This window comes from Lampetra fluviatilis, chromosome 10 (genome assembly GCF_964198595.1).
Source record: "Lampetra fluviatilis chromosome 10, kcLamFluv1.1, whole genome shotgun sequence".
In the NCBI taxonomy this organism is placed as follows: domain Eukaryota; kingdom Metazoa; phylum Chordata; class Hyperoartia; order Petromyzontiformes; family Petromyzontidae; genus Lampetra; species Lampetra fluviatilis.
Window position 1 is genome coordinate 12,364,600 of NC_136284.1, and position 14,671 is coordinate 12,379,270.

At 40.5% G+C, this 14,671-nt stretch overlaps 1 protein-coding gene across 8 annotated transcripts in view; it reads right to left on the bottom strand.

Annotated features, from left to right (window-relative positions):
* LOC144934588 (prolow-density lipoprotein receptor-related protein 1-like) overlaps positions 1-14,671 on the bottom strand; it is a 308,957-nt gene that overhangs the window by 125,391 nt on the left and 168,895 nt on the right. For all 8 annotated transcript variants that reach the window (XM_078860553.1, XM_078860550.1, XM_078860552.1 and 5 more), the window contains 3 exons: positions 10,691-10,880; positions 7,024-7,149; positions 314-454 (listed from right to left, as the gene is read on the bottom strand). In XM_078860553.1, the coding sequence (XP_078716679.1) occupies positions 314-454; positions 7,024-7,149; positions 10,691-10,880 (457 nt within the window). The remainder of the gene's footprint in view (positions 1-313; positions 455-7,023; positions 7,150-10,690; positions 10,881-14,671) is intronic.

A 14,671-nucleotide genomic window follows, 5' to 3' on the forward strand; every position in this document is an offset into this window, starting at 1 on the left:
TGGAGACAGAATGATGTTCTGCTTGTACTTGTAAACAGATAACACTCATCCTCAAAACACTGCACACTTACGGAACACAGTTTGTAAAAAAATAATTTGCATACCATATGTCAAAAAACATATAAATACGTTTGATTTTATAAACTAAAAGCTAAAAAGTAGGCAATTCAATGTTTCATTCCAATGCACTTGGCTAAACCGTAATTAGAACGCATCCAAATAACCGCATCACAACTGTAGCCAATGCATTTAAAATATATATATATTTTCATAGCAATAAAGCAGCACGAACAGAAGAAATTCTTATACATACGGCAAATCTCTGGAGCTTCGTCGCTATTGTCCAAGCAGTCATTGTCCCCGTCACAGCGCCAGCGCTCCTGAATGCAGCGGCCGTTCTTGCAGGCGAACTCGCCGGGATGGCACTGGGGTGGCGGCGTGTAGTCTGGGTTCGCTGCACAAACGATAACAGTCGTTAAACGCCTTCATTAAAAACAATTCGTTTAGAATGTGGTTTGGTGGCTGGTGGAGGGGAGGAATAGTGGCACAGTGGTTAGCACACTGCGCTACAATCTCAGCGACATGACGTCGATTACCGGTGACTGCTCGACATCAGCGGTGATTATCTGAACTGGATCTGGGCCTCCTCCATGTGGGCTCTGTCTTAAATGAGTACCGGGTGCAGTGTGTAAACATCAGCACTGGGGAGACAAAAGCCACAGGGCGTGGATGCACCAGCACGACTCCCTTGTGCGATGTGCCAGCCCTTCATAGGTGGTCGCTAATAGCACTTGCCCCAACAGCCTGAAGGAGCTATATGGGGGATCTTTGTTTCATTCTTCTTTTGTGTAGGTAGGGGGTTATACGAGTGCACTTTTCAAGAGTTCCTAAACTCTTCCGATCATAGACTTCGATTTGCAAGCTAACCTGCTACCCAAGGTTGAAACAAACACATACGACAATTTGGAATGTACAACAAGTTTGAATGCGTGCAGAGAATGCATTCCAGCTGTTGTGTAAGACATAAGCTTGAATGATGTTGACCTGCGATATAACTTCAAGGTAAAAATAGAACATTATGAATCTCGACGAAACGTTGTAGTTTTTTATTTTCTTTAAACCTATCTACGTGAAATCTCGACTTAAAGCGTTTCGTGACTGCAGGAATTAATATCTACGTGACTTTACCGAAAGACCCAAATAATATAACATAATGAATGTTTTGATTTCCATAGAGAAATTGAGAAAATGGGACTTAAAAAAAAATACTGTCCTAAGGTGTCGGTTGCATAATTGGGATATAATTGGTGAACAAATGCAACAAAAACAACACCACACTTCATTTACCGAGGCCAAGGGCTCATTGTGAAACACTCTCCCCAAGGCATGACAATCAACAGGCCAGGGGGTGAGAGCGAGAGGGCTGCTCGCGTAATAAATCACAGAGAACCACAGCTCCGTGGAAATGTGCAAACAGATTCATAGCCAAGGTGTTCGCTATATCGCAAGCAAAAACAACTTGAATAAGCGTATTCTTGGTTCTTTCGGCAAAGTCACGTAGAAGGGAAATAATACAATAAAACACATTTTTTTCTCCTTTCTACGTCACTTTACCGAAAGAACCAAGAATATGAATCCCTGCAGTCACGAAAGCTTTAAATCGAAATTTAATAAGCGTCTAAGCAAAGGCATTGTGCGGCCCAAAAAAATTGAAGACTTGCTCGTTATTAAGAAGTTAAAATTTCAGGACTTTAAAATGGCCAAATTAAGGCAATTTTGATAACTCAGCGTGTTAAAAAATAAATACAAATGCAATGATAATCTCTGAGGGTTAATGACAGTTTTCGTGATTCATGTGTCGTTTTTTTATTTATAGTGGCAATTAGAATGAATCTGTTAATACAGATACCATGTCTTTTCTTGGACTTGAGAAGATAACATATTATAATTACATATTCCCAAAGGCCAAGGGAATTTTGTTCTACGTAAAAAAATTCCACTCGAAGAAAATGAATGCAAAGTTAACATTGAAAAACGTATCTGTTGTGGCGTACACACTATGCTGTTTGCTTAATACATTAAAACGTCACTATTTAAGTGACAATTTGTTTCACAGTAAACGACCGTGTTGCCTCCACAGTGGTTAATTATAATGTAGCTTGTTTTAATATGTGCACTGATCCAAACACGGAACACTTTTTTTGACTTGTTTACTCCGAAATTGCAAAATGTAGCTAGACCAATCTAAAAGAAAGTTTTCCAGGATAACACACAACCAATTATTCATGTAAATAAAATATAAATGTGCAACGTCCCATTGGCAAGATGTAGCAATGTGAGAATGGGGCTAGGGTTTAACCGGGATAGAATAAAATTCGTGTTCATGGAACGAACTGTCAAGTCAAGCAAATTTCGGATCAATGTCGACTGAAACATTTGTAAAGGCTGTTAGTGCACGTGTTTCCATGATTGCATTTGTAATAGAAATGCACGCATTAAGTCACATAGGCCGTGTTGTTGATATATGTAGTCAGACATTTTCTCCACGCTTTGCAACAGCTGATGTGGAAACAACAGTTAGGGTAAACAAGATGCATTCATGTCATAACTGTAACAGCAACCTATTTATTAAAATTAAAATAAGCATGGCCTGAACAGGTTTTGGGGTCATTTCTGAGAAAAATAGGGAGCTGACGAATTATTTGCTCATCAAAACATTTTACTTATTTTGGGCTCTGGATTTTAAAAAGTGCACAAAGCATTCTTAATGCATGACAGTATCCATGATAGTTTCTATTTATTGCATTTTTTTATGATATGCAAAACCAAACTCAGGCTGAGCAACATCACAGCACACATAACCACTCAAACATATCAGCTGCGTGTTTTGTCAAAAGATATAACAATCATAATGATGACATGCAGTCAGTGAGCTAACCCAATGTACACATGAGTGTCATTAGTCCGTGTTTGTCTTCTCAGAGAAGTTTATTAATTGTGAGAATAGGCATTAAATCTCATTAACTAATTTATGCCTCATTTGCTTGATGAACATACTTCTATGTATATCGTCAAGAGCACTAAAAGTATTAAAACGTCAAATACATTTGCATTTTACTTTCATGAAGTATAATTTTACTACTTTTATCAAAAATTTTCCCTTTATTTACATGTTTAATTATTAATGTTTACATATAAAAATGTAATTCACAAGAAAAACAAACTACCAAAACGAAGAACCAAACATTACCCCGTACTCAGGAAGGATTTTTATTTATATAACCGTTTGAAAAATGAAATCTCACCCATTCCCAGAAAGACAAAGACCTGGCTTCGTCTCCTTAGTAGCGATGTTCACACACCACACCAGGTACTGATGTGAGGCTGAGTCGACCTTGGGGAGGCCCAGCACTGGTTCAAATAATCGTAACTGGTGTTAGTCGTGAGCTGGAATCAAACCCGGGTTACTGGGTTCGTATTGCAGCGCTCTAACATATCGCAGCACTCTAAGCTACACTACGACTCCCCATGCCCAAAGACAAATATCCCCCGCATAGCCTTAATAGATTGTTGGGGCAAGTACTGTTAGCGAGCACCTATGAAGGCCGGCACGGCACACGAGGAGGTCGGTGGACAACATCACGGCCGGCCGCCTTTGTCTCCCCAGTGACGATGTTTACACACCGCAGCAGGTACTCATTTGATGCTGAGTCGACCTAGGAGAAGCCCACGACCGGTTCAGATAACCGTCTCTGGTGTTGGTCGTGAGCTGGAATCGAACCTAGGTTACCGCGTTCATAGCGCAGCGCGCCAACCACTACACTACCGCTTCCCATGCCCACACACACAAACACACACACGTAAAACCAAGAACACTGGGCGCTTCACACTCAATAGGCGATTGGCGATTTCCAGAAGAGAATATACAGGGATCATTATCACATCACACACAGTCTCATAAACACATGGGACTCTGGCCAGGGCTTTTGTTTAGTGGCACCTGCAGTCCTTGAAAGTCAGCCAAGACACTGTCCATCAGTTATCCCAGGCGCAGCATAGCATTCTAATTAGGTACGTTCTGTTGACTTGTGATATCTAATGCAGCGTAATTTTATAATATACCACACTACAACGTGATGATGCAGGATGCAATGTGCCAGCAACTTTTTACATCACTTGTTATACAAATTAGTTTATACTTGTATATACAGTTACATTTCAAGGATTTGCTTGTTGCTCAATATCTAGTAAATTGATTCAATGTGTTCATCTAGAAAAATTCTTAAAATGCCATTTGTATCAAGGCCCAATGGTATACAGTGCAGTCTCAAACTATAAGTCACCATCTCCCTGGTCTCCCTGAGAAGGGTCATTGCCTAAAATCTCACCTTTATATTTACATTTAAGGCACTTATTGATGATGAATAGGTTGGGTTTATCTCGTTTGTGCTCGTGCACCATTGCCAACGCAGCGTTATTTGAAAATGTTCAGCATTTTCTGTTTGCTGCCCTCAACATTTCCACCCAAACGCTGGGTATTTTGACAGAATTCAAGGCATGTCGAGGCTTGGTGCTGTACTCACAGTAGCCTAGGCAGCAGCGGTGAAAGCTATGCACACAAATAAACTGAGTGCTCAGCAAAAGAGCATGTGTCCAAAGCAACCGCTGCCAAGAGGCTCGAAAAGAGAAGGCAACCAATGCTCCCACGGCTTGCTACCCCTGGACACAGAATCACATGGGTCTGTCAGGTCTCATGACAGTTGAAACAACGAGTGTCATGCATCAACAATGCGGATGCATTCAGACTGTCTTCTCGACAACCTATTCTTCACCTGAGGACGGCTGCTTGCGTTGTGGTCGAAACGTCGTGAAAATTATTTTATTATGTTTTATTTTTATTATTTTATTATTTCCATTCTACGTGACTTTACCGAAAGAACCAAGAAGATGAATGCGGATGCTGCCACGGCAGTGTAAGGACCGGCACGCTGGACTTGCCAATCCAGAGGTCGCCGATTTAATTTCGATATCCCAGCGTCAGTTGCAAAAAAAAGTTTATTAAATCCCCCCCTACCTCGTATGTCCACCCAGCTCTATAAAGGGGTACAACGCCACAGTTGGTTCACGGTGGACCACGTGTGGTGGAGCAAAGCGTGGGTACTCTCACCTCTTCCAAGATATCAGGCCAGTGTTGAACGTTCGACGAACATACCCTCTATAGGGGCTCTCTTATCATGCATTTATGTAGTGCCTTAACCTCTCGTCTCTCGCGAAGGCCCTTCTGCCAGCAGTGATGTGAGTGTTGAGTTGCAGGGCCACACCTTTATCATTCAAAATGATACATAATGCGATTGAAGCCTGCCTAAACAATGGTGCATGCAACCATTTTTGTGAACCCACCGACTGCATTAAACATTGTTTTTTATAATTTTAGGAATTTTCTTTATAACAAAAATGTGAATTGACTTTGAACATGTTCCAATTTCCAAATTCAAAACAAGCCAACAGGATTGATGAAGTGAAGTTGTGTATGGGAAAAGTAGATTATTTGTGCATTTTTGAAATTTGTTCAGTGCAGAGACTCTCATATATGCCCTGCGAGGTTAAATCACCTTGATATTTCATAACAATGCAGCCTCATGCTAGCTATGCTATTCTGAATGTGGTAACTCATAATACAACCTAGAAAATAAGCAATATAGCTCATGAACAACCATATTATTAGGTTTATGAGACGAAGGCATTTCAGTGTAGAATGGTTTAACTAAACCTTCGATCATCTGGCTTAAAACATGTATTCAATTTCCTGACAGTAGTGAATTCAATTTAATTCCGGTGAGTGCATTGTGACGTTTGGTCTGCATGCTGTTGACGGGATCCAATTGTACACATTCATAGCTGTGTGAATATCCGTGCATACATTTACCTGTGCATTTAATAACGCGTACCATTCCTAAATATGTAAATGACAATATGCGTTTTTGTGCAGAAATACATGTTATTAGCACATTATCCAGGTAAAACCCATTTGTGATGTGCATCATGTAACCCTGACCTGGGTCTCCCTTACATTTATCTGGTATGAAATTAGTAAATGGTACAATGTGTGCATGGAAAGAATGGGGATAGAAAAGTAATCATAAAACAGTTGCTCGCTAACTGTATTCACCTCCATAGTATATAAATTGACGTGGAATATTTGTCTTGTTGTACTTGTGCACAGCCTCAACATTTATCTTAATATAAGTTGTTATTTTTTGTAAAGCTCTGTGTATAAATAAGTAAAACAAATGTCTACTTAAGTGAATAAATATTTTAGATTTTGTGTTGGATCCACATCCGTTGTTAGTTCAATGGTAAAACTGCAGGCTACATTAGCAATCGCAAACAAAAATTAATTTCGAAGAGCAAAGTACAAACGTTTACTAAGCACACTGTCAAACAGTTTACACTGCATAATTGACCGAGAGTTCGGCTGTAAAAAAATGTTACATTTCCACGATCAAGCACATACAGAATTGAAAACCCAACTGTGAATAATACATTATTCTGCATATTTTCCTTTCTCTAAGATCTTACGACAATAATATTTAGAGAATGTTTCCGTGCAAAGGTGGCGTGAAATGGGCTATAGGCCCTCATGATGGATGTTTTGTAAAGATGGCACAATATATCTCAACACGAGCCTTAAAGCTATGAAGGCTAGAAAAATGTTGTCCATCACCGTCATTAACCATTACGCATAATTATGCTCTGCACTGCTGTACCCCAAAACACTAATCTCTCATACCTAACACACGTCTCTTGATTCAGGCTATTCTTAAAACACTTTCCCAAATGCACAGAGATACGTAGACGTATGTATCAGGCGACGTTCTATCCTGGCCAGGGACTTGGCCATCAAGCGCCATGTGCCACCGTGGCCGGCATCCTGAGCCAGCGCCCGCAAGCACGCAAAAGAGAGAGCGTGCGCACGCTTGCGTGTGTGTGCGCGAGCCCCGGGTGAACTGTGCCGTCGCTCACGTTTGCAGGTAATGTTGTCGGCGTCCAACAGCTGATCATCAGCACAGGCGCACGCGCGTCCGTCGGGGATAGCAAGGCAGAGGATGCTGCAGCCCCCGTTGTTGACGTGGCACGCGTTGGTCCCGGCTTGAGAAAGAAGACAGGGGGCACAAGCCCAACATTGCACGTCCATTAATAGCCCTGCCAGTTATCCATTGAAAATTATATTCACATTTATTGCGGTGTGTATTTAGACAGCACACAAAGTGGATGTTGGTTATTTGAGCAATGCTACCAAAGTTTACAAATTTTACATTGTCTGAACGCAGGAGGGTTTCTGTGCAACATATCAATGCCAGGTGTCCTGCCATGAGAAAATGCTGCCAGCCATGAATCCAAAAACATGAGGTTGCCCACTCAATTAACAGCCACATCACGTTCACTGTATTGGCAAATTAAAGCAACGCCATTTTTTTTTTTACTGTTGAACTTATGCTGACTGCAGCTTATAGCCAATTCAGCTGCAGAGTTAACATTACATTACCGCTTTTAAAGCTGCAAGCACACATTATTTTGTTAGACTACAACTCGCAATTAGGGAGAGGTTGATAGAGGTGGCAAAGCATACAAATTGTTGACAATTTAACGTGCTAATTGCTCATTCGCTTTAGATGTACTAGTCGCTAGTTACTCGGGCTGACGCACAATAAACATCGCATTCATCGCTCATAGGCAGGGCAATGATCTGTAATGATGTGCGAGGGTTGCGTGCCAGGTTGCATTTTTCAGGTGAATTCAATTACACCTAATTAGTAACAGCAGGCTACACTTGCAAGCTGTAAGGGGTGCTTTACATTTGGCTGAAAATCTGTGAAGTCTGTCCATCAAATTTTTATAGATGCAACTGCATTCTAAAATGTAAATGTTTTTTTTAATTGTATATATGTTTAAAATAAATACTCCGAGTATATTCATTTGCATTAAAAAAACAAGGGCTTGGGCAGGACGCATCGCGAGATGGGATAATAGCAAGCGGATGAGACTGGTGATGGACCGTCAAACAAAGGATGGAACACGAGAATGACCACCACAGACTGAGCGATGAGGTCGGCTTATACACAGGTGAGATATGGATTGTGGCATTGCAGGGCATCGAGGGATAGTGATAGCAAATGTGGTCTTCATACAAGCCGCAGACATACGATGACTGCTGATGATGACAGAGTATTTTCCACTGAAATCAACAAAAACATTCAAGGAAACCAATACATTCATGTGACTAAACTTCATTATAATGCCAAATTATTCCTCAAAAAGTATGAGAAACATAGCGAGTAATATTTATTGCGATGGCTAGTAAACTTACGATTTGCATCTGAGACATGATGTCTGAAAAATCTGGGCTGGATTATTTTAATTACACGAAACAAAATTGAAATTAAAGACTGCTTAAACACAAAGCATTCTTAGGATATATTTTGCAGTGCCACATTTCCCACCGTTCCATTACAGGCAGCGAATTTAAATATATGTTTCAGACAAAGTCACCCCCCACCACATTATAGTGTGCAAATATTATTGCTGCCACTCTTATGCATACATATTTATCTCGCTTCAGCCTTACAATATTTGTTTGTAAATGCCATTCATGCCCTCTTTTAGAGAGACAGTTTCACCAATTTATATCTATTTTATCAAGTACAGAATGGTAACCACATTATTTATACTTAAACTCACTGGGAAAAAGTTCAGCATAAATCCACATCCAGGCATGTCTAGACCTTGATTACTGAAGAAACCCCGAATGCAAATAATAAAAATGTATTTATGATATGCAAGGCAACAGGTTAAATGTGCAATGTGTTGTTCAGTTGAATAATTTTCTGCAATTAACGAGTCATCTATACACATGTAAAATAACTAAGCACAGCACACAATCTTCATGTCAATGCTGGTGCATAATATATCTCTTTGAGTAGAACGGAAATATGTAGACATGCAAGTCCCACATGTGTGTTATATATGTTCACAATTTTCTATCATAAACATAGCAATGGAAAAAATGTATACAAATAGCATCCAACCAATCAAGGTCAGTCCACTAAGAATCAAAAATCAAACACTCGCTTCTACCATAACGTGCTCAGTCATAACGAAGGGAAGGCTTGTGTAAAAAAAATACCCAGCGACTCAACCCCACCAAAATAGTACATTTTAGCCAACTGTATCCTTAGGGCACGGGATTGTTCACGTAGCCATGACTGGGAAAAGAAATATGTCCTAATGAATGTTGAGACTGTTATTTGTGTCACGTCTGGACTGCCGAGTTCGAAATTCACTGGGAACTCTTGACACTGGATTCAGTATACTTTACTCAAAGAGGCTCTTTGAGAAATCTGCATGTCACAGACGGGGAAGCCACTCTCTGAAATCTAAGGTAAAAGGCCACCACTGGGCCTTGGCAAGTGACAACAGCCACGGATTGCCATAGCAACGCACTTTAATCCAGGGCTGGGCAAAGATGTGAGCTAGACATATACAATGTGAAAACGGTTAACTCGGTTTTTTTTTTATTTTACTTCAGCAGTAGGCAGCAGCTAATTAATCAAACACAAGCATGAATCAATTTAAAATCTGACTTACATACTTTATTACAGTGGCTCAAATCAGCCAATTAAAATATTACTCGATTAACGGAAAATAAATGTGGCAGCGTCAGCAATACTGTTGAACTGCATGACCTCTATCGAATCAATCATTGCAGGCAACCAGTCAATGCACCTGGGTCCTGTGATTATGATGACCCAGAGCACTTGCTTCTACAGTACACCTGTAGATAATTAACTAATTAGAACAAATTTTGTTAATCTATCATCTGTATGCCAACGTTTGTCTTGTGAAAATAGCATTAAGGAAACACGTTGTTTTTTTTAATTTGTTTTGTTCATTCATTCTAGTGTTGAGATGCATACGACTAACAAAGAAAATACTCATATCATGGTTATATTCAAAGTAAGAGGCATTATTAACCTGTTATGATGTTTTCTGACCTAATCGCCAATGGTCTTATACAATCTAATGCTTGACGCTCATAGTTGATTCAAACCGATCAGCCGAGAGCCATATCTAAAAAAGTGGAACCACTAACCGCATAATGACTTTCAGGACATGCTGACATGACCAAATCCCGACCTCCGGGAGAAAGTGTTCCCTTTTTGCTAAGCACATGCCTCAGCTGTAGCAACCATGATATTTCCTCGACGATCAACAGTTCCAAATGCAAAAATTAACAAAACCCACGCGATGACGTTTAACATCTGGAATCTCACAAAATTGAAGCCAAACCGTCATTTTTTTGGTTCTTTCGGTAAAGTCACATAGAAGGGAAGTAATAAAATAATAAAAATAAAAGATAATAAAATAATTCTCACGACGTTTCGGCCACAACGCACAGCTGTCTCCCCGACAGACCCGGTCTCCACCTGAGGACGGCTGCTTGCGTTGTGGCCGAAACGTCGTGAGAATTATTTTATCATGTTTTATCTTTATTATTGTATTACTTCCCTTCTACGTGACTGTACCGAAAGAACCAAGAAGATGAATCCCTGCAGTCACGAAAGCTTTAAATCGAAATTTAAACCGTCATTGTTCCACATTATTGGTGCCTGCCGTGAAGAAAGAGCCTCACATTTTTGCTGCTCGCGGTCATAGGTGCGGATTTCGAAGATGGGCGGCCGCTCGTTGCGTAGTACGGTGGTGTTGCGGCTGATGGTGTCGTAGCGGTACACGGTGCCCAGGCGGTATTCGGTCCAGAAGATGTTGTGGCCATGGTGGGTCAGGCCAAACGGATGGCTCAGCTCCTGCCCATCGTAGACCACCTAATTCCAAGTGTAAATGACAACAGGATAAAATGAGCAGGTACAATGCAATTACAACATCAGTAGGTATGTAAACCTGAATTTTTTTTAGTTTTTAGATGTGGTTTTCAAAAAGCACTCCAACCTCTACGTGGTCATTTTCAACCGAGTCTGCCTTCAATAAATGAGTTAAGTATATACACGTATGCTCCAGTGTGTTTTGCAGTTGTGTCCCATAACACATTAGTTTTCTCTTGTTCATAGAATAACTTTAATTTTTCTCATATTTATCTCGACTTCAAATCTGGAGCATTCTTTAAGTTCTTCAATCATTCCATGTAATCAATTTCTATTGGTTGTTATAATGACTATGCTGCCAGAGAATCTATGATAGTTCATACTTCAGCTATTCATTGTCTGTTATGGCAAATGGATCAGAAACACGGGCACTGACAAAGAAAATTGACAAAATTCGAAAAAGTACACACGAGCATGGATACACGTACGCTGGGAATTACACAGAGACAGGGAGAGGAATACACGATTCAGAGGATAATGCAAATTAGAGACGTCACGTATGTACGTTTAACTTCTTTTGCACCGTACGTAGCCAACTGTTCTAATCGGAGCTGTGAACAGTCGATCATGTTGACTGTTGAGAAAAGTCAGTGGGTGTGGGCAGGACTCATATCTTTATAAGAGCCGATTGCCGATTAAAGAGACTGGTGACAAAACGGCCACATGCCCCAGAGGGCAGCCACGATTCACAGGAAGATTGGCTCGTGTGCACAGGAACTACGCAATTCTAAGACCACGAGGAATGGTGACAACATGGGGAGGTCTTCATTCAGCAGTGGATTGATCATGGCTCTTTATTATAATCAACCGCTAAACGTGACTCACCACTAATGTAACACCTATGGACAATGTTGTGTACGTATAGCTACTATGTTTCAGCAGTGACATCTGCGCATTTTCCCAAGTAACAATGCACAATAACAAATGTTCACAGATGGTCTTTACAAAAAAAACGTAATCAAACTAGGAGCTTCTCTAACAGGGGGTTGGTAGGTGGGCGTGGGGGGAATACGGCCAATCAATACTAAAAGCCCAACGAAAATGGATTGCTCCAATTTTCTCTGCAATCATTGAATATAAGTGCCTTTAACGGTTGCACACGCAATAGCACTCGTGAATCTAGGGCCGCTTTTAGAAACAAACTGTGACACTTTCTGTTCCTCCACTGATATTTAGCTTAAACCCCAGCCGACTAGTAAAGCCACCAAATCGATAGCAAACAGGACTTGTTTCTTCTCAATAGCAGTAGCGTGCGCGCACACACATGTAAGCAACAGCAAATACCACACCGACAAATTATACCTATGGCACCGGGCAAACAACTGCAAATGCAAAAATAAGGTGGTTGTGGTTCGACCGACTAAGTTACGTCATTTCCAACCTTGGTTTGGGTTGACCATGCTGCTTTTACAAGGTTTGTGAAATGTAAAGCGTGTACACGCGCAGGGCAATGAGCCAAGCACTCGCGAGTTTTGAAAACCTGTGAGAAGGTTGTTTGGAGAGAATGGATGTACAGCATCAATGTGAGCAGTAGCCTCAGAGCAACGTGCATTTTAATTATCCAACATTGGATCGGTTCATCTTAAAAAAAAACAATATATGTGATTTGCCATTTCCACAAAGAGTACCATGCCTTTGAGAAAAGCTTTTACAACGTTAGATTTTACAGCTCAATAGAACAAATAAAATTCATTTATTCAAATTAATGGTCTAATGATAAGTATGAGACAACAGCGAATACAACAAACTGTTGTTTACTCATTACAAGCTTCAAAATAATATTTCACTAACATTTTTATTATAATATTGCAAAAAAGATAAAAGGTTAATTTAATTTGCATATGGTCTCTGAGGTATTTGGTTACAAACATGAAATAAAGACAGTATTTAGAATGAGCAATTGTATGAAAATGTTGGAGGCTGGATGTCAGTGAAATTATATTTTCATTTATGCAGACTGGCAGATTAATTGAACCAACACATATTTGCAATGTTAATTGGTTCACATGAGAATACGATGCCTCCTAAACCCATTTGAGAATATGCTACAGAAAGTATAATGAGAATTCCTGCGACAAAAAAAAAAATCTATATTTTCCCAGAATCCGCAAATGTATTTGGTACACGTGTCCATCAATAATGCATTGGCCTGGTTCCAAAAGTAGCCATGTTTATAGTGGACAGGAGGAGACATGGGTATAGCAGCCATAAAAAAAAATGTATGCGGATCCGTCTGGGGAGCAGTAGTGCAGCGGTGAGCGCGCTACGCTACAAACCCAGTGACCCGAGTTCGATTCCCGCTCACGGCCAACACTAATGACGATTATCTGAATCGGTTCTGGGCCTCCTCTAGGTTGAGTCGGCCTCAAATGAGTACCTGGTGTGACGTGTAAACATCGCCACTCAGGAGACAAAGGCGGCCGGGCGTGGTGCTGGCCCAACCACCCCCTCTCGTGTGTTCTGCCAGCTTTCATAGGTGCTCGCAAACAGCACTATCCCCAATAGTCTGTGAAGGCTAAATGGGGGATGTTTGCCTTTGATTGGGACTGGTATGGTGGGTAAAAGTAGGAATGTGGATACATGCGACTGAGAAGAAAGTTGAAGGCTTTCAGTCAAACTCCATCACAAATTAATTAATCAAGAGCTTTAAACTGAAGACTTGGGCAACCTCAGGTCATTACGTCCACCGACGTGAGATCGATGGAGGGATCCCCACTCGAAGGCTTTTACTGTCAGGGATGTCTCTGCTAGCGTGGATTCGGTGAAGAAAACCATGTCAAGGAACCATTCTTTAACAAAAATAAATGTCCTCTGTCAAGACTTTCAGGATGGAATTTAAAACCAGACCTCTGAGATCACCAGACTTGGCACTGCTGGCACACGTGAAGAAAGTCCTCCTGAGTTTTTTTTTGTCCCCCTTGTGGTTTAAATTAATCGACATGGTCTGCAGAAATCGGCAATATTTAATTTGGCACCATTTCCGAATGTTTCAACATCTATACTAAATGTGGAAATGTTCTCTCTCTCTTTTATACATACACATCGATATACATATACATTTATTACACTTTTGGAAAATTATCATCATCCCCACTATCACCTCATTCCCTGATAATGATTACCGTAGTCATGCCCATAATTTCCCATACATTTAAAACTGTCTTACCAAAGACTTCATTGTTTATGGAAGAAAGCCAGTTGGATAAAATGTTGAAATGTTGTTAATCGCAAGCGAACAAAAAAAACAACTCCAATTTATACTGAATTCAACTTATTAATTGCGAAAGTTAACCAACACAGAAACATTTTAATTACCAAATTGACAATCAAATCTCGATACTATCATAGCTCACTGGTACATAGCCAATGCATGCTATTCTCGGCGCGGCTCAACTGAAAAATCTGCATTCGACGTGTAGACACAACATGTACGTATTTGCTCTCATTGATTGTAACACACATCAACCAATACTCAAGGCACAGAGTAGCAAATATAATTCCCCCGCAAAGCGTAGGATTACCCTTCATATTCAAAGTGAAAGAGAATGTGCAAACCTCAGTGGCCAATTTTGCACAGTTGCACACAATTTTCTTGCAATGTGTCCACGTACGTTGCTCAAACCCATTAGGGAAGAGAACATGCTTAGAACATCCTTGATGGATTTATTTTTCGTACCAATTTTCTCTCTACGACTGACCACTTCACTTGGCTTTCATTTCGATGTAGAACCCAG